We start from the raw sequence: 19,208 nt of genomic DNA, 5'->3' as shown, positions 1-19,208 counted from the left end.
TTAGACTAAACTAGTTATTTTCCTAAAAACCCAAAAATTAACGGTTTTTCCGAAATCTAATCCATAATAAAACAAATAACAAAATTGATAATAATTCACTAAATAACCCTAACTTATTCATCAAACCAATCTGAAAAGGATAACATCAAAGCTAGGGACTAATATGGAATTTATCACAAATTGAGGGACCAAAATCTCAGAATATGCTCCAGGGACCATTCTGTAATTTTCCAAAGTTTGGGGACTAAACTGTAATTTTCCAAAATTGAGGGACCAAAATGAATTTTCATCATCTTCAACCTCCAAACCAGAATTTCAACAGAAACCCACTGTTCTTTCCTTATTTCTAACATAAATTCACCATTCAAACAAAATCCATAACTCAAAATCATCATTTTCATCTACAATCTCTCAAATTCAACTTAATAATCAATTAACCACAACAATCAACCCCTCACATTCAATTTAATTCATCAATTAAACCCACAACACAAATTTCATAACCCTAACATTTATAAAAACCAAAATTAAAGTTTAATTAACACATATTTATACATAATCTTACCTTTTTACTTATTTCCTCCAACTCCTTCCTATTCCCTTTCTAATTTCCCTCTTTTCTCTTCTTCTTCTTTCTCCCTTCTCTCTCCTGCCGATTCTCTCTCAAATTTCAGATCTCTTTTTGTTTTTGTTTTTTACTTTATATTTATATTTATCAAATTTTATTCAATTACTACACTACCCCTCATTCATTTATACCCACACTTTAAGCCACCAAGAGCTTTATTATATTTTCCTACTCATTTATTCAAAACATCACAAATTCTAATTACATTATTCTTGTTTTGCATAATTTCTCGTGCTTGAATTTCCACATTTATTGCTTGCCCACTAGCTCCTCCAAGAGGTTGATGAATCATTATCGGTGTGTTGGGCATTGCAAAACGCTTGCCTTTTGTTCCACCACCAAGAATTATAGAAGCTGTTGATGCTGCAATGCCAAGAGCAACTGTGGAAACATCAGCCCTCACAAGCTGCACCACATCATAGATAGCCATAGTAACACTGTGCATAGTAGCATTAAAAGCGAATCGGCAAGGGCACAACTGTGCATAATAACACTAAAAGCAAATTAGCAAGGGCACAACAAACAAATTACATTTCCTTTACTGTAGATCAATCGAGTAGATCTACAAACATAAACTTCCCAAAGATTTTTATGCTTTAGTTCCCTTTTACATGTTTTTTATTTATCTTGTCCCCACAAGATGAAGTTGATACTCTATAATTGTTGGAGAGGACGCATGACATCATGAAATGGGAAGCCAATGTAAGAAACAGGACTAGCCCCGAATCCAACCATAAATCTATAATCGGTTCCCTTGCAAATGTGAAGCGTTGAAGAATAACTAATGGCTGTTTAATTATTTAAAGTGGATTAAAAATATATTACTGAACAAAATAAGATTAGAACAAGTAATCATTCCATAGAATTTCTAGACCATTTTTATCCCTGTTGAGTAAGATTAAAACCTAATACATTTCCCTAATCCCACCTCAATTCAATCTCTTGAACCAACTAATACTGCTTTAATAAACAAAACAGCATATGAGTTGTTTCATTTTCAAAAAAACATTAAAAATAAAAGCACGTATCTTCCTTGTAAAAATGTAGGTGTAAGTAAAAATGGATTCAAACTTCAAGCTAAAAATAAGAAAGTGGAAATGGGTGTTATTTAAGATTACCTAAGAGAACCGCCAGGACAAATGATGAAGAGACGGATATCTTTAGTAGGATCCTGAGCATCAAGAAGCAACAACTGGCTAATAATAGCATCAGCCACAAAATCATCTATACTGTTCCCTAGAAACACAATCCTCTCCCTCAACAACAGACCCATAGCGTCCGTCTCAGCCCCTCTCATGGAGGTGGCCGGTGTTTGAGGAGTGGCCAGTTGGGGAATTGGAGCTAGGGTCTTGGAGGATTTAAGGGAGGTTTTGAGAGGTGACAGTTTTGGAGAAGATGGTGTTATGTGTTTGAAACTGAAGGGGAAAAATGAAGTGGGGTTTTGGTGGCGGTGATGAGAGAGAGTGGGTTTTTAGAGGAAAATTGTGAGGTTGCTGTGGAGGACGAGAACGAGAGCAGATCCATGGCTTAAGTTTTGGTCTTTGGGTGCGGAGACTAGGGGGTTAAGAGAGCAGAGAGCTGCGTGTTTTCCTAGCCTTTTTTTTTGTTCTTCTCTTCATTCTTTCCATGGCGTTTCAATGCTTTCATTTCATGTTTTTTTTCCCTCTCAATTTACTTCCTAACAATTACGATTACATTATAAATTACAATTACAATTACAATTACAATCTCGTTACATTAAAATTAAATTAATTAAAAACTAAAAGTATCGTTTTGTACTGTTCATCTGATTGCAACAACAGCAAGCATTCAACGTGGCTGTTGTATATCTACAACACGAAACACAATTCAATCCTTCGAATATTTTATTTTTTCATATTTGAACCCTATAATTTTAGGTATTTATATTTTATTTTAAACTTTATTTTACTATATTTTAATTCATATATATTGAAATAAAAAAAAAAAAAAAAAGTCACAAACAAAGATTTTGATCAATAATCACATTTTGATGATAAAAAATGTCAATCATCGTGTCAAAATACAGAGGAGGAAAAAAGTTACCGATCATCCGCTTTTCAACAGTAAAAAACATCAACCATGAAGAGTCCATGGATATTAAAAAAGTATCAATCTTATTTTGATTTACATTATGACGTCGAAAGTAAATTATGACGTCGAAAGTAATCACGTCACACTTAGCTGCTGCATCATTCATGATCTGTTGCTCTTATCGGAGACGAAATATACTGGAAAGATACATAGGCGTTGAGTGCAGGACTCGTGCAAAATGCCTTGCGATTAGCAACTTTGTTTTGACTTTCGATGCATGAAAAAGATGGAAATATGAAAGCTTGCACAAGTAAGATAACTAGTAAATCAATCGGAGTCGCTCACGCAAATCCAAGTTCAAAAGCAAGCGCAAAAGAAGGATTTTTTCAAGTCATACAAATGATATACCCTAAGACAAGAACATTGTTGCCGGGATGCTTGGTTAAAAGGTTAATTAGCCCGCTAACTTATATACTATCCTCACACGTTTTCTTCTTCCTGAGTGTCGTCTGCGCTCAGAAGATGATTAAGTGCAACTCTTGCTCTCTTCAGTTCTGACGAGGTTTCCTTGGTATCATTTGCTTCACCCTTCCTCTTAAAACTTTCATTCACTTGTTCTTCATGCTCCCCAGCAGTGGCTTCACCACCAGAATACTCTGATTTATCCTCCAATGATGTCTTTGGTTCAGATACTTCAGCTTTGTCATTTCCATTCAGGGTTTCTTTCTTCGGTGTCTTTTCACTTTCTTCCAGAAACAAGCGGATTTCTTCATTGGTTGCAAGATCAAGAGGGGTCATTCCTGCTTTTGTCTTGACAGTAAGGCTTGCTCCTTTCTTTACCAAGTATTTGACTAGCTCAAGATGGGACCCTTGAACACCATAGTGAATCGGAGTGAGGCCCTTTCTGGTGGAAGCTTTGATGGAAGCCCCAGATGAAAGCAGAGTTCGGACAACTTCTAAATGACCCTTTTGGGAAGCAAAGTGAATTGCTCCCATGTCATCCATGGCAGCAGCGCCAACATCAGCCTTGTGCTTGCAGAGATAAGTCACTGCCTCTGCCTTCCCAGACCATGCAGCTAAATGCAATCTATGAAACGAGGGTACTGTGTCAAGGACGCAAAATTCTAAATCCTGCAACTTCAGTATCTTTTGAAGTTCTGGTCAGAAATTAGCATGAAACACCAGAGCCAGCAATTTCATGAAAGAAAAGAAGAAAATGAAGAGCCAATGTAAGGTTGAAAACTGTAGATATGATGCCTGATATGATTATTTTCTTATTTCATTTCATTACACATGTTTAAATGGTTCACAATCGGACAGTGTATTAGCAAGTATCTTTATTTGTACAAAAAGCTTGAATTGTTAACTTCAAAGAGCCTTTCCCTGAACTATAAATTTCAAATATGTCAATAACGCAAACAAGCTAGCAAATGGATATAGAGCAAACATTGGACTTCTCTCCAGTCAATCCTTCGACTATAATTCCACTATTTTGTAGTCGACAAGTGCTTCCTAACTATTTATTCCTTGTGCTGATATCTATATAGAAATTTTAATAGACAACAAAAGAAAACTACATAGAAATCTACCCTGCTGTAGATATACAAAAGACAAAGAAAAATTTTAATCGGACAGCACAAAAGATTGTTCCACTCATATCTACTGTCTCACTAATGTGCAATTAGCTAACATTTCTACCAAGATTGACTGTGTTGGTATGAAAATTGTAAGTAGGGAATTTCCCTTTCAAGTCATCGCCAAGTGACCCAAAATACTAGCGTTGTCAATTCAGAAGGCCTATGCTTCACACCAGATCACACGCCGGCTATCTTGACATGTAATTAATTCAGAGAAATTTAATGAACGAAAAGGTTTGCCTTCATCTGATTGATAATCTAGCTTTTCAACAACTGAAAATGAACATCACAACAGATGAAAATTTTATTATACATTGCAAAACACAACAAAAACCCAAAAATTTTTGTTTCGACTTAGCACTATGAAATATGGATATGAAAGAAACCCATGATTTATTTTAACCAATTAGTCAAAAGAGTATCCAATCATAAACTCCAAAGTAGAGGTACTCTAAAGCTAACAAAATCTTGAAAAAATGAGATTAAATGGATCGCAGTAACCCCAAATTCGTAGATAAATTTGATTAAAATGCTGCATCAATGATCGAAAAAATAAAAGGGAGGAGGATACGGAGTTCTAGAGTGCTTATCTCTAGAGTTAATAGCCAAAGGGTTTGAGCTGACAATTGTCTCCATCGCTTTCATGTCACCTGACCTCGCAGCCGCGTGAAGCTCGGCGTAACCTCCTCCTCCTCCTCCTCTTCCTCCTCTGCCTCTACCCATTCTTGTTGCGGAACACAGTAATGTTTTGCTTTTAAATTTTTAACCTTCATTTGTAGAGCCGGGCTCTCAATGAGCTAAAGCATCCTGTTTTCCTTTTTGTTTTTTCTTGAGCCTAAATGACATTTTACTCCTCGCTAATTAACTAGCTCTCTTGTATTAAAACATATAATTAATTACTCCTCGACGTGCTCTCTCTCTCTCTCTCTTTTCTTTCAAAAATGTCTTCTTCTTCTTTCTGTCTTTTTATCGTAATTTTATTGACAAAAGTACTACGTTGTAGTCAAGATTCTATTTACAAGATTCTTTTTATTAAAAAAACAGAGAGATTGAATAAATAGTTTCTGAAACTACTGGGATTGATTAATTAATAAATTTCAATAAAGTGTAAGGATTAATTTATGATTAACTCAATGTGTTTACAAAGGAATTAAAAAAAAATCTTTCAAAACGTTGAATCTTGCTCTCCTTGCGTGGTTGTGGTTACTACTCCACCCCATGGTTGAGTTTCCTAGATTGCAGGCCTTTACAGCATGAGCAAAGAACTTAACATGAGGACTTTGCAGCCTGTTGGTTTGAGTTCTATATCTCAATGTCGGTTTTTTTGTTTTTTGTTTTTTGTTTTTTGAGGTTTAACATTTGCAAAAGGATAGCTATGGAGCCTCAGGGTTCATTCTCATGTGCCAATAGAGACAAGTAATGATTTGCCTTTGAACACTTTCTCACTGAGTGTGGCCACCAAATTATGTGATGCAGCCTTGCTGGGTGGACTTCCTGCAATCAGAGCCTGAAGACGTTGAGCTGAAACTTCAGAATGTCCCATTTGGAGCTTTCATCTACGATGGAACGATTTCTGCCTCTCTCTTCCATTTTCTCCTCTTCATTCTTTCCAATCATATCACAAAGATGTATCCTCACATTCCTTATGGTCTATTTATCAGTACCAGAGCTTTTGGACCCACATCTTATCCAAATTCTCTACCCTCAAATCTCTTGGAGCATTCAACAAAAGTCAGTTTAAAAAACCGGCATCTGGGACCTAAAACAATTGATGGAGTGAAATCATAAGCAAATGATATAACCGCCCTTTTTGTTTTTGTCTGTGTGTGTGTGTGTGTGTGTGTGAATCCTCCAGATCAGATGACAAATACTCACATAAAGATATCAAAAAATCAATCAATCACAGCTTGAAGTCATACTTAAAACCCAGAGCAGAGAGAATTCAAGCAATTGAGATTCTTTCAAGTAAACATTTGACATTTAGAGCACATCCATAAGGAAACAATTTTAAGAGAACACCTTAATATAATCAAATTTCTGTCTTGTAGCTTTCCTGGGTTTTTTTTTTCTCTTATGTAGCTCATCATCCAGTTCCATCAACATATTTCATCTTGAAAAAGATTTTAGTTCAAATTCCCGAGGCATAATAAAACAGAGAACAGACCTCCATCCAATGACAAAGAAATTGTTTGATTGGAATTATGAAGCCAGTTTCATATTTATGTTGTTTCCCACAGGGCAGATGCTAAAGTCACGATAAATGATGCTCACAGAATGTTGCAAAAGCATACATAGGTTTCTTGAAAGTATTGCAACCAAAAGAACGGACAAGCAAAGAAATTCCATAAATTTGTCATAACAGTGGCTTGAACATATCATACTGCGGATCACCAATTTGCACATATCAAAAGTAAAAGCGCCTTCATGATCACCATATCTAACAGGTTTTGCATGGTGTAACATTTAAAATCATGATATACCCAAGCATATAGGATTCCACAGATACCTTGCATGGATTGAGCACCTGACCAGATACTATGGTCTTAATTTCTTGGGTCAATTTTATTTTCTCCCTGTGATCTTACAGTCAGTACCCTCAACATTGCCCTCATTTGCTAACTTCCATAACCATCACAGAACACTATCATAAGATTCATTCACTGCAAAGCAGAAAATCCTAGATTATAATGAGGAATCCATAATGTTGCTCACTCCCTTTAATTGGTATAAAATCACCAAAATCACATCAGACCGTCGAGCATTTCTCCCAATTCAGATAAAATTGTATTAATATGTTCATAAAAGAAACATCTTACTCCATACCAGAGGAAGGACTATGAATATAATTCCCACTTGATGGGGGCAAAACAGATTGTAACTTCTCTATCATCTGATTGAGCTCCCCCAGCGTGTCCGTCATGTTAGATTGCAGTAAGAATCTCTCCAACATTCGATAGACTGCTTCGCTGACATGGATTCCTCTCTCCAGTGATTGCTTGGAGCACTTAAAAGCTTCATGCGACCTCCCCCTAGAACACAATCCTGTTACCAAAAGGTCCAATGCATGATGATGAGGACAATACCCCTTCCCCACCAGATATCCCCAAAAATTCAAACCCAGATCAATCTGGCTATTCACGCAGAAGAATTTCATCAGCATAACCACAGTTCGTGTTTTGGGAATGAAATTTCTATCAACCATCTTGTTATAAAGCTCACAAACCCCCTCAATACTACCTGATTTCATCAAGCCTAAGAACATTGTATGATAGGTCATATCATCATAATGAATATTGTTCTTTTCCATCTCATCCATCAACTGAATGGCAGACTTCACTTCCTTACACTTAACTAGTGAGCTAATCAGTGCATTATATGCCCCAGTATCAGCTTGCAAATTCCTCTTAGGAATTTCATCAAACAACTCCCTGGCTCTCATTGCATTTCGAGCAACCCCTGCTCCGTGAATCAAAGTGGTGACTGTTTCCAATGTCGGCAAGCAATTAGCCTTCTCCATTTCTTCAAAAATCCTCAAAGCATCAGCAAAATAACCCTTTTTACAATAAGCATCAATCCTAATACCATAACTTGAGCTGCTAGGCTTAAACCCCCTCTTAACCATCTCATGATAAAACAACTCCATTGCAGTAACATCCCGAGATTCCTTGAACCCCAACAGCAAAATATTCATGGTCTTAACATTAGGAGGGAACCTCTCATGCATCTTTATAAACACAGATTTCGCCTCTTTCAATTTCCTCACAGTGCAAAATGCCCGAAGTAACACATTAAACTCTTCAACGCCAAATTTCCTCCCAACAAAAACCCTCTTCTCCATTTTCTCAAACGCGTCAAGGGTCTCCTCATAAGATCGAAATTTAGCAATTTTACATAACATTATGCTCATAGACTTAAGGGTAAGCAAAAACGGATGCGTCTTTCCAATTTCAACCATTAAATCCCAAGCTTTATCAAAATATCTCATCCGGGCAAGTATGTGAAGCGTCTTTTCGAAGGAATCCGGACTTGGGGAAAAATGGGTTTGATTATTGAGCGAATATTTGAAGAATTCCAAGGCTTTAAGGCCATTAGAGTGAGCAGCAAAGAGGCGGCCAAGAACGTTTTCAACAAAAGCAGTGGTAAGGAGAGGTGATGGAATATGGCGGGTGAGAGTTGGATGTAAAGGTTGATTTGGAAATGGATGGTCATTGATTATTCTCGCAATTCTTTCAACTTCTATGGATTGAGTTGAAGTTGCTGTTGAGCTAAGAGCAACAAATAGTCTTTTGGGAATTTGGAAGAGATGGTGATTAGTACTATATGTTTTCTTTAAGGACAGTAAAGAGAGCATGTTTTTAATGCGTTTGCTTCTACTTCTTCTTATTCTTCTTCTTAAATGGAATTAAAACAGATGCAGAGTTCCATTTCAGGCTACGAAGTGATGTGCAAAGAAGTTGAGCGGAGGTTTCTTACCTGAATTTGGGAGGTTGGCTTGAGGCAGAGAGGAATGGAGCATTGAGTTCGAGGAAGCAGGTCGGATTGGGCGAAGCAACGGCAAATTAAAACACAAGAGGGCTTAGGGGCCGTCAAAGAGGTTCTTGTCCTCTTCAACAAAACGGTCTTATGGGCCGTCAAAGAGGTTTTCGTCCCCTTCAACTAAAAGGGCTTATGCGCCATCAAGGAGGTCCTGTCCTCTTCACTCGGAGACTTGGATTTTCAGTAATAAAATAATGTTAAGGGTAGTATATGTGAGAAATATATTTTCATGAACGTGTTAATTAATTATATATAAAAAGGATTTAACTTTTTAATTTAGGTGCGGATAATTTACTTAATAATCATTTTAAAAAAAAACTTATTCTTAAAGCATTACTACTGATGTGCTAAAACGAAACGGATTTTCGAATAATGAAAGTAGTATTCGTTAGTGTACACTTTGATACAAAATACATTTTGGTTCCTTAATTTTTTTAAAAATCTCTTTGGTCCTTCTCTTGTTTAGGTCTTTACATTTAAGTCCTGAAATCATTGTTCTCACGTTTACATTTAATTATACTTTTATATTATCTATCAAAAACTATTGAGTCATGATTTTGTTTTTATTTATTTATTGGAACTTGTTTTTCAAATCATGATTTAATTTCATTTAAGAGATGATATTTATTATATAAAATAATATTTTTTTCTAAACAAAAAAGAAAACTATGATTAAGGAAATGGAGCTTTGATTTAAAAGGTTTATTTCTCTCTCTTTAATTTAAATCATTGAAATTTTTTATAAATATTTATTTTAATTACCTTGGTTTTTAATTAAAAAAGGATATTACTAATAAAAAAAGATATGTATTTTTTTAAAAAAAAATAGATGAATAAGAAAAGAAAGTTAAGGTTAACCACTTTCCAAACTTTCCTGTGTTTGTTTGTCATTAGAAAAGTTGGTCAACGAAAAATATTTTTCGGTCAATAAAAAACATTTTCCAGTCAACGGAAAACACTTTCCGATCAACGGAAAACACCTTCTGGTCAACGAAAATATTTTTTAGTCAAAAAAAAATTTGGCTTGGTTTTCAGGAAAGTGTTTTCCTTTTTAGCCGTGTTTGTTTTTCGGAAAGTGATTTCTGGGAAAACACTTTTCAAACTTTCTTGTGTTTGTTTTTCAGAAAGTGGTTTTTGGAAAATCACTTTCCAAACTTTCTTGTATTTGTTTGCTGTTAGGAAAATTAGTAAACGGAAAACACTTTCCAGTAAAAGGAAAATTTGGCTTGATTTTCAGGAAAGTGTTTTCCTGAAAAATTTGGGAGGAAAACACTTTCCGGAAGTTGTGAAAAGTTTAGAAATGTCATTATTTGTTGATTATATCAAATTTGATCCTCAAACTTTTGATTGCTATATATATATTTTTTATTTTAAATATTTATTTTTCAATTTCATTTCTTAAAATTTAATTTTTATATTTACTTTGGTCCTCATTTTTATAATTGTTATTTGCTTTTCTCCTATTATTTTTTTATTGAAATTTTTTTCTATCAAATTTGGTCCTCATTCTTTTGATTGTTATTTATTTTATTTGAAATACTTTATGAAATGTTAATTATTATTATTTTAATTTCTTCATCTTTTTTTTTAGATTTGATCTTTATTATTTTGATTATTATTTATTTTATTTGAGATAATTTATGAAATTATTTTTTTTAATTTTATTATTATTTAAATTTTTAATTTGTAAGATTTATTCCTTATTATTTTAATAAACTTGAGAAAAATAAAATATTAATACATTATTTTTCAGTTCATTTTCCATAACATAACCAAACACTGGAAAGTGTTTTCCAGTTCATTTTTCATAACACTACCAAATATCAGAAAATAATTTACTTTTCAGAAATTTATTCTTTTTAGAATTCATTTTTCTGAAATTCACTTTTTAAAAAGAAATAACTTTTTTACAAATAAATGGGGTCTAAAAAAATTTTTTTTTTTTTTTGTTAAGGCTAAAAGAAAAGACTGGTGTTCAAAAACTAACAGATGTAACGCCCCTGGCCCTCGACATTTAGTTTAACCAACCGAAACAAGCCACGTGCTGGAACAACATCAACTGAATAGCCTCCTCAATCAGCAAGCGTAATAACTCTGAAACTCTCTTGTAAAGTACACGCCTCTTCTTCATTTTCGCTATCTGAGACGCAAAAAAAAAACAGAAAAAAAAAACAAGAAGCAGAGCGATTCCACTCCAAGTAACGCGATGGGTTTGCAGGTGTGATAATCGTGATCTAGTAAATTGATCTCTTGCTCACAGTAATCAATCTTTCTTGATTAGATCTAGCATTGGATTTAATGCTCGATCGATGGTATAGGATTGGCTTATGCATTAGAATTAGATCATGTGAATTTTTTACCTCTTATTTTTTTTAAAGGCGCAATCTTAATTTTCATGCTTATTAGCGTATTTAGTGTATCAGTGTAGCTGCATGAAATTCTTGGTCACTCTGTTTAATATAAATCTTGATTCATTGGTTTTCAGATCTTGTAATTGTAGTTGAGGATCTTTGTTTCGACCCATTGCAGTAATGACATCTTACTCTACTGCTTTAGTCAAATTTTAATATTCTGCGGTCAATCTTATTCATGCTTAGAGTCACGGTCTCGTCATGGATTAATATAGATTTAGGAAAATCAATTTCAGACTCTGATCTCTTTAGACGGTGCATTTCTTCCTTCCTAGTTTTCCAAGACAAGAGATTTATGAAATCTTATGTGCAGTTAGATGTGAAATGCAAAGAACTTTGCTTTAGCCAATCGGCTTCAGCTGCTTTGCATGCTTGACGTTTAAGTTGTTTATTTGATGTCACAAATTGGGTTTGGTTTCGCGCAGGAGGAATTTCAGGAGCATGCTGAGAAAGCCAAGACTCTGCCAGAAAATACAACAAATGAGAACAAACTTATTCTCTATGGGCTCTACAAGCAAGCCACTGTTGGCCCAGTGAACACCAGTGAGTATTTTGCTCCCCTCAGATAGTATCCCCCTGATGCTTTTCTTAAACATAAAGCGTATTTTTATTGGAATCAACATTTTCTCTTCCATCTGTCCGTTTTGACCGATCCTTTCTATTTGTGGCAATTTGCAGGCCGCCCTGGAATTTTCAACATGAGGGACAGGGCAAAGTGGGATGCATGGAAGGCTGTTGAAGGTATTGATTCTGAATTTATGCTCTTAGGATATTGGTTTCTTACCTTTTTTTCTTAACGATAGCCACTCTCCTTGTCTGATACATTTCTTAACTCTTGGATATATATCTTTTTGGTCAGCAAAATCCAAGGAGGAAGCAATGAGTGACTATATCACCAAGGTTAAGCAGTTGCTGGAAGAAGCTGCAGCTTCTGCCTAGTGTCTTGACCTTTTAGTTATGTTCTTAATGTTTCCTTGTGTTTTAAATAGTGAAAACGCAAGTTAATAATTTGTTGTATTGAAACTTTTACTCTGAATTCTGCTCCTTAGAGTTAGTTTTGTTAGCATGTACGTTCATTAAAACTGGTTTGGAACAATAAAATATTGTCGGGATGGTTTTTATAGTGAATGCCTTAACATCATTTGATCCTTGCTGGGTTCCCACAAGAAGCCAATATCAATCTACAGAAAAAAAGAATGCAGTGTTTACATCAGAAGATGATTTAAACTATATATTTACAAACTGATGGTTCATATACATGATGATTCGATTCACTTTAGCTAATTGAACCACTTTTGCGAGTATCTGAGGCGGCAGCGCCCACTCCTACCTAAGGTTCTTCATGAATTGGATGACAGCTTTAACTACTCCTTTTGGGAAACAAGATTAAGCATCATGTTGTTGGTAGATTGTAGCTACTGTAAGTTGAGCAAAACTGGTGGATTCGCATTTGCAAGTCAAAAATGTAATATGATCTAACATGGATAACATCACACAAAACAGAGTGTAACAGTGTTGAATATACACGAGTTACACACCGTGACAAGCTATCCAAAATAGTATCTAAGGCAAACTATCTAAAATAGTGTTTAAAATAGTGTTTAAGGGTGCTGATAGCCATACCAACATTAGAATAAATTAATAGCACGGATTTATATAGCTGTAGGTTCATTGAAGAAAAATTGTTTGCGCAGATTATTAATGAACATGGGCTAGAATGTCCAGGCCAGGTAGAAAAACTTGTTGAGAAGATAAGCTAATGAGAATAGGGCTATAGCAGAATTTGGCAGCACTAGCAGAATTTGGCAGCACAAACATTCGCAGCTTATAAACAGATACAAATTCAGCAACGCAAATATTAACAGCTTGTATATAAATGCGAATTTAGCAACGCGAACCGCTTGTGCAAGTCGTTGGTTTGACTTGGCACAATCTAAAAAACTGGAATAAAAGATTGTTCAAGGCATGCAAAAGACCTCATAGTAGACACAGCAGAAATTAACAGTTGGGAGTCTTGGGACTGCTAGGTGGACATGTAGAACATGGGTACATGGCAATTATGAGCATCTAAGATTGTGGGATCATAAAAGATGTATTAAAGAGTGTAAGGGGCATGGCTAGAAATGCTCTCAATCCACTAAAATCATGAGAGATTATAAGAGAAAACTACTCATTGCTTGGTAGATAATGGAGTCATTATGTTTATGGGTGAACATGGGACCACTATGTTCATAAATGAATATAAATGAGATATTATCCCACTACTTCCTTAAATATAGAAATGAAAATTGTACCTGTAAATGCTTATCTATAAATAGTAGTTACAACTTTTAGTTGAGGGCGACATGCAAGGGGGCATGCAATAGTATGCAAAAGCATGTAGAGCACAAGATATAATTTTAATGAAGCATGCAATCTTTATGTATAATTTTTTTTATGTATAAAATTAATAAAAGTTGGGAAAAAATTCTTGTAGAGCTTATTATGTATGTACTTTGATTAACTTATTTTATTTATTTATTTTATTTGTGTATTCTTCTTGTTTTTTAACTTGAAAAAATGAGTAAACCTCTCGAATGAAAAAAATATTTAGTTATGAGACAAAAAAATATTTAGTTATGAGACAAAAAAAAAAAACAAAATTGGTGAGGAAATGCTAACTCTAGTGAAGGACTAGGCTGCCTCACGGATTTCCTTGTGAAGCGAAAATTTTACCCTGTGACACAGTTTCTATGTGTTTCTTGCCGCCCTGTGTAGCCTCTGTATGCACATGGGTTGATGGATATGAATCAAACGGTGTGATGGGGGACATCCCACCCAAAATTGATCTACTCCAGAATTAAATAGCATTTATACTTCCACCATGTGTAGGAAGCTGTCGCTATCATTGAAAGCAATGGACAGAAAATAGACAAATCCTGTTCAAGAAACAACAGTAAATTGGCAAAACGGCAATGTTGCCAACAGGTAAAAACAATAGCGCGACGTCTACCGTTAATTGGTAGAGTCAGCGCTGCTTCGCGGTTGGCCAGTTTTGACGGAGCTGTAAATCGACCATTGTTGGGGTCCTTTGCTAAGAACAATAGCACGAAGTCTACAGTTAATTACAAGAGTCAGCGCTGCTTGGCGGTTGGCCTGTTTTGACGGAGCTGTAAAACGACCATTGTTGGGGTCTTTTGCAGTGTCCGTGAACAGCTACTTTCTTTCCTTCTCTATGAATGGACCATTTCAAACCAACATATAGATCCTGTTATCATGTAGCAAAATGGTAATGATCCTTTCACTACCCCCTCGTTGCCAAATCTTTACTAGAAAGAGCGTTGAATTCCGCCTTGAAGCAAACATACTAGACGTGAAAGTGTGTTTTGCAAATTATCTTCTTTTAGAAGAGTTATTGTCGATCTATTGTTTCAATTCCAAACCATATCTGTAAATGTAGAACTCCAGGATCAACATATTTACTATTCAACTAGCGATGACAGATTGAAGCACGGACAACTTGTTTTGACTGGTGATTGCTTCATTTAGATAGATTGGTATAGGAATGCTGCCATAAACATAGTGGAACGATCATATTTCCATGTGGCTGCTGACTGCTATTTTCAAGCCTTGGATCAGCATATTTACCAGAAGGGCTAATACATTTCAGTTAGATCAGTACTCGAGACTACCAGTCAGAAGATTCTATTGAACAAAAGGATACCTAGAAATGTAATATTCGCGTTGACAAGAGGCACCATCTCTGGCCAGAATCCCTTTAAGATCTCCAATAATTCTGGCCAGCCATATTTCCAAGTTTCTCTGAACTTCTTTTAAATTGTTCCTTATGGCCTCCAAAGAACGTCTCATGGTGAGCTTGGCCTGGCTCCCCACCTCATCCCCAGAGTAGCTCTTACTGATCTCATTTTGTAATGTCAACAGCTTCTGTCCAGTTTCAGATGCCCGTTCCTTGAGCCGAAATGCTTCAAGCAAAAACTCTGTCTGCCTCTGTGTTCGAAACTCTGGACCTAGTGTAGGTTCACATGGATCACTAGCTTGCTGTAAAAGCAGGGAAAGATTTTAAGCAACAAGCCTGACATAGAAAAGAACTCAAAATGAATATTACTAGAGAAGCATTGGACACAGAATTACATTTCTGTGTGAATGTGTTTGTAAGAGAAAATAGTTAAGATCAACAGGCAGACTAGGGTTTAGTTTTGACCCCAAACGAATTTTTACAAGTGAAACCAGCACAAATGCACAAACTAAAACTACCTTCAACAGTGCATTTGAGGGAGCACGAGAGATTTGTTACAAGTTTCTTCTCTAGAGACACCTCCATAAATTAAAACTCATCCAAATGAAAGCCTATATGGTAAAAAAGAAATGTTGGGGCAGGTAGGAAGTGGAGCGAACATTAAACTCATCAACTCATGGTGGATTCACTTTAAAGCAGTCTACATATGTGCACCATACACCATATAAGCAATCATTTGGAAGAGATTTAATGGGTTTCCTAATACAAATTGTTCACAATGCGGAACTGAGAACTTTCCTTTCAATTTTTGTTCTCAAATAAGAATAAATAATTTCCTTGTGACCACGAACCTTGCAATCAAAAAAGGTTTAATTAGATAGCTCAATGGGGCAAACAACTCATCATTTCAGCTTCATCCTAGGTAAACAAAATTATGAGCAAACCCATATCAAATGACAAGCATGCTCTACCATATCAAATGCTAGATACTCAAGGACAATGTAACTACGCAGTTTTTTTGCATATTTTAGGAACAGCATCATGCTCAACTTTAGGTAGATGGTCCTAAAAGTACTAAAGGATGAAAAAAAAAAGAACAGAAAATCAACTTATAAAAAAATATATGACAGCACATCATAAAATATAGAGGATATATCACTTATGCATTACCATTCTTCTGCAAAGATCGTCAATCTTTCCTGCTAGAGCTTGATATCTCTTTGCCTGCTTCCTCATTAGTGATGGAACCTTTGATATATCTGTTTTTCCAAGTTTTTCCAAATTCAGAAGTTCCTCTTCAAGTAATTTTAACTTAGAGGACACACCTGTTGAATCACCATCTACCTTCCACGGGGACTCTCTTCTGATCAGGAAATGTAAGTTGCCCTTTCATTAGTTACAACACTGCAGCAACAATATATATATAGAGAGAGAGAGGGAGGGAGGGAATGTTAGATTTACCTTGCTACAAAATGTTTCATGTGATAGAGTGATTCATGGGAATCATATTGTACATCCTGCAAAAATAAATATTTAAAATTAAAAAACCATAGAAATAAACATTTAAAATTGAATTACTTAGAAAAAGAATTCTGCAATATATCACTTTTTTGCATTAGTTTCAGGTAACTCAGAGAATCAATCGCCCCACCAACTGTTACAGTGTATACAAGGTAAAGGGTCAAGAAGCAGCCAATGGTCTCTTAACTAACTAATCATATTGGTACCAGGTTTGCCAAAACGTTAAAAGGCATTCTTGTGCAAAACAGGTAGAATTTCAACTTACCATGAATTAGATTCTATGGGAAGAAATTTCACAAAACCATATCATTTTTTGTGTTTTAAACTCTAAAATTTCAACTGCATGATTTTTTGATGAAATCTAGGAAGGCCAAACTGAACGGGCACATGATCAGTGACTATGGAGTTTAGAGGGCCAAATGGGCCCTTGTGTTTCACTAACAAGTCATCTTTAGAGAGACAAGTCGCCACAACAATATAGGACAGTAGTCTACATTCACATGGAAAAACAAGCATGATTATAACAGAAGCAGATGCCATGTTTCACCAGACCCAGGTCAAAACTAATTATGTAGCTGGCAAAAAAAAAACTTGCTTTAACCATAAGCAATCTTCCTGAAAATAAACTGGATCATCATCAACTGCAGGGTAACTCCACCGTATCCAAGAGATTCATATTTGTTGTAAGAAGAGATAAGTGCCAGTTAACCGATAGATTTATCTAACTATCTTAGATACTCGTAACCACTGATTTTGTCTATATAAGAATTTATTTGCAGATCTAGAGAAATCATAAGAGACTTGTATTTTACCAGGATCGTAACACCATCAAAATCATTACATCATTCTTAGTGGTTTTCGTGGTTTTATCATGCATGATCACTTGTGTTAAGTTGAAATCTAATGCCACATCAACAGTGTCATTATATATAAAAACAAACTTCAGTTGTCATGCCTTAGATAAGCATGAGTGGTCCAGTGAAACAATGAACTTTATATGGTGAGAGTAGCACAACTAGTACATCTATTTTTCACGCAGGAACCAAAACTAAGATATATCCACAGCCACTTTTTATGTGGGCACCAAAAACTAAAATATGCATCAACAAATCTCGTAGATGGAAAAAAAGGGATAAGATGCAAATTAGGGATGGACAAAGAAAGACAATTGAAGGATTGTTTTATTCACTCAACAGAAGATGTAGTAAATTAATCCATGCTTGAGGCTAAGATAAAAATTGAATTGAAAGTCAATAATGAATAAATAACTTTCTGGATTGGCTTGTGAACAAGGAGGTGACTTCAACCTTTTCTCTTCCTTCTCTTCAGAGAAAATGCAGGGATGAATTTCCATGTCAAAGGAAGATGTCTGTGAATGAAAATTGACAAGAGAGATCCAAAATACCAAAACAGACAACATAAACTCATCTTAAGATCCTACAATTCTGTTAAGTTTTCCTCCATTTTAAATCCCAAGTCCAAACACACCCAGGAAGATAATATAACTTCCATCCCCAAAGTTCAAATGAATCTGAAGTGAAGGCACAGAAAAGATCAAAAGAAGAGCAAAACCTGCCAGAGAGTACTAGCTGTCTCGCTCCAAAACTTAGACGCAGAAGCTAATAAATCAGAACTGAAACCTCCATCACTCCCTTGCTGCTGCTGGTGCAGTAAATGCTGATAATACTGTTGACCATAAACAAAATTGTCATTCTCCTCGTCCTCTTCCTCCCCGCCATAACATTCCCCATTCCCGCACCTACCAGATTCCTCCTCACCACCCACAAACTCACTACCACCACCAGCAACAGCATTTCGTGACATAAACCCAATCATTTCCTCTCTCTCACCAACCTCCCTCTCCAAATCTTGAATCTTTCCTTGCCACTCTTCCTTCTCTCTCTCAAAGTCTTCAACTTTAGCTCTTAATGAGGACACTTCTTCACTTGCAAAGTCGATCTGTTGAAGCAACCTCTTCTCTTCAGCTTGCCAGGCATTCCTGTGGCTAGCAAAGATCTCTACAACTCTTGCATTTGCTTTTGAGTCCTCTTTTCTTCTTGACTTCATTTGTTTTAGCTGTTCTTCCGCTTGTAAAAGGCGTATTGAGAGGTTTCTGATCTGGGTCTGGAGGTTTGGTATTAAGGAAATGGAGTTTGGAGGCAGAACCGCTAAAAAGAGAGAGAAACTCAGGCCTAAATAAGAAGAGAGAAGCTTGTCTTCTCTTGGTTTTTCTTCTTGGTCTTGTTTTGGCTTCGCTGCATCTCCTTCCTGACCTGCCATTTACTTTCAGGGGAGGAGCTTCACTAACCTGGTTGCGTTTTGGGAACTGTAGTGAGGGAAGCCTTCCGGGTACATATATACACTGCCAGAGGCTGCTACACCTTTTTGTTTATCTATTTATTTTCGAAGGCAGCTTTCTCTTAACTTTTAATGGTTTCTTTTGTATTTTATCCCTTCAGTTCGTGTGGACTCGCAGTTCATCTTTTGATTTGTTATATCAACTTAACCCTTTTTTCCTTTTTGACAAATACACCTTCTTCTTTTTTTAAAGCTTTTTATTATTAAGTGAAGTCGGGTTATTTATTATTCAAGCATCAAATTTTGATCTTTAACATAATTAGACTTGATAATTTATTTTATATTGAATTACAGTGATTTTAAAAACATTTTAATATTAGTTTAATGTT

The 19,208-nt window shown here is 35.6% G+C and overlaps 4 protein-coding genes and 1 pseudogene across 6 annotated transcripts; 1 reads left to right on the top strand and 4 right to left on the bottom strand.

Moving 5' to 3' along the window:
- LOC105121455 (ATP-dependent Clp protease proteolytic subunit 4, chloroplastic-like) overlaps window positions 1-2,295 on the bottom strand; it is a 4,057-nt pseudogene extending 1,762 nt beyond the window's left edge.
- Window positions 2,296-2,973: 678 nt separating this feature from the next.
- On the bottom strand, window positions 2,974-5,228 carry LOC105121454 (Ankyrin repeat family protein). The gene is made up of 2 exons (XM_011020101.1): window positions 4,889-5,228; window positions 2,974-3,767 (listed from the first exon to the last, which is right to left on the bottom strand). The coding sequence occupies exons 1-2, from the start codon at window positions 5,038-5,040 to the stop codon at window positions 3,161-3,163; spliced, it is 759 nt and encodes a 252-aa protein (XP_011018403.1). The 5' UTR covers window positions 5,041-5,228; the 3' UTR covers window positions 2,974-3,160.
- A 445-nt stretch (window positions 5,229-5,673) lies between these two features.
- Window positions 5,674-8,902, bottom strand: LOC105121453 (Tetratricopeptide repeat (TPR)-like superfamily protein). The gene is made up of 2 exons (XM_011020099.1): window positions 7,141-8,902; window positions 5,674-6,076 (listed from the first exon to the last, which is right to left on the bottom strand). Exons 1-2 carry the CDS (start codon window positions 8,666-8,668, stop codon window positions 6,003-6,005), a joined length of 1,602 nt encoding a protein of 533 aa, XP_011018401.1. The 5' UTR covers window positions 8,669-8,902; the 3' UTR covers window positions 5,674-6,002.
- A 2,053-nt stretch (window positions 8,903-10,955) lies between these two features.
- On the top strand, window positions 10,956-12,405 carry LOC105121452 (acyl-CoA-binding protein-like). Its single transcript, XM_011020098.1, has 4 exons — window positions 10,956-11,071; window positions 11,690-11,807; window positions 11,943-12,005; window positions 12,124-12,405. The coding sequence occupies exons 1-4, from the start codon at window positions 11,060-11,062 to the stop codon at window positions 12,201-12,203; spliced, it is 273 nt and encodes a 90-aa protein (XP_011018400.1). The 5' UTR covers window positions 10,956-11,059; the 3' UTR covers window positions 12,204-12,405.
- Window positions 12,406-14,132: 1,727 nt separating this feature from the next.
- LOC105121450 (Ribonuclease P protein subunit P38-like protein) lies at window positions 14,133-18,989 on the bottom strand. 3 transcript variants are annotated; one of them, XM_011020095.1, is made up of 5 exons: window positions 18,094-18,989; window positions 16,462-16,517; window positions 16,171-16,363; window positions 15,804-15,851; window positions 14,133-15,302 (listed from the first exon to the last, which is right to left on the bottom strand). In XM_011020095.1, exons 1-5 carry the CDS (start codon window positions 18,799-18,801, stop codon window positions 14,949-14,951), a joined length of 1,359 nt encoding a protein of 452 aa, XP_011018397.1. In that variant the 5' UTR covers window positions 18,802-18,989; the 3' UTR covers window positions 14,133-14,948. The 3 variants fall into 3 exon arrangements, with proteins under 3 accessions (XP_011018397.1, XP_011018398.1, XP_011018399.1); XM_011020096.1 differs by having other exon boundaries at window positions 16,171-16,360; XM_011020097.1 differs by lacking the exon at window positions 15,804-15,851 and having other exon boundaries at window positions 18,094-18,985.
- Window positions 18,990-19,208: the final 219 nt, after the last annotated feature.

This window comes from Populus euphratica, unplaced genomic scaffold, assembly GCF_000495115.2.
Source record: "Populus euphratica unplaced genomic scaffold, PopEup_1.0 scaffold25.1, whole genome shotgun sequence".
Lineage (NCBI taxonomy): Eukaryota > Viridiplantae > Streptophyta > Magnoliopsida > Malpighiales > Salicaceae > Populus > Populus euphratica.
Note: the sequence above shows the minus strand (reverse complement) of the source record. Positions and strands in the feature narration are given on the sequence as shown.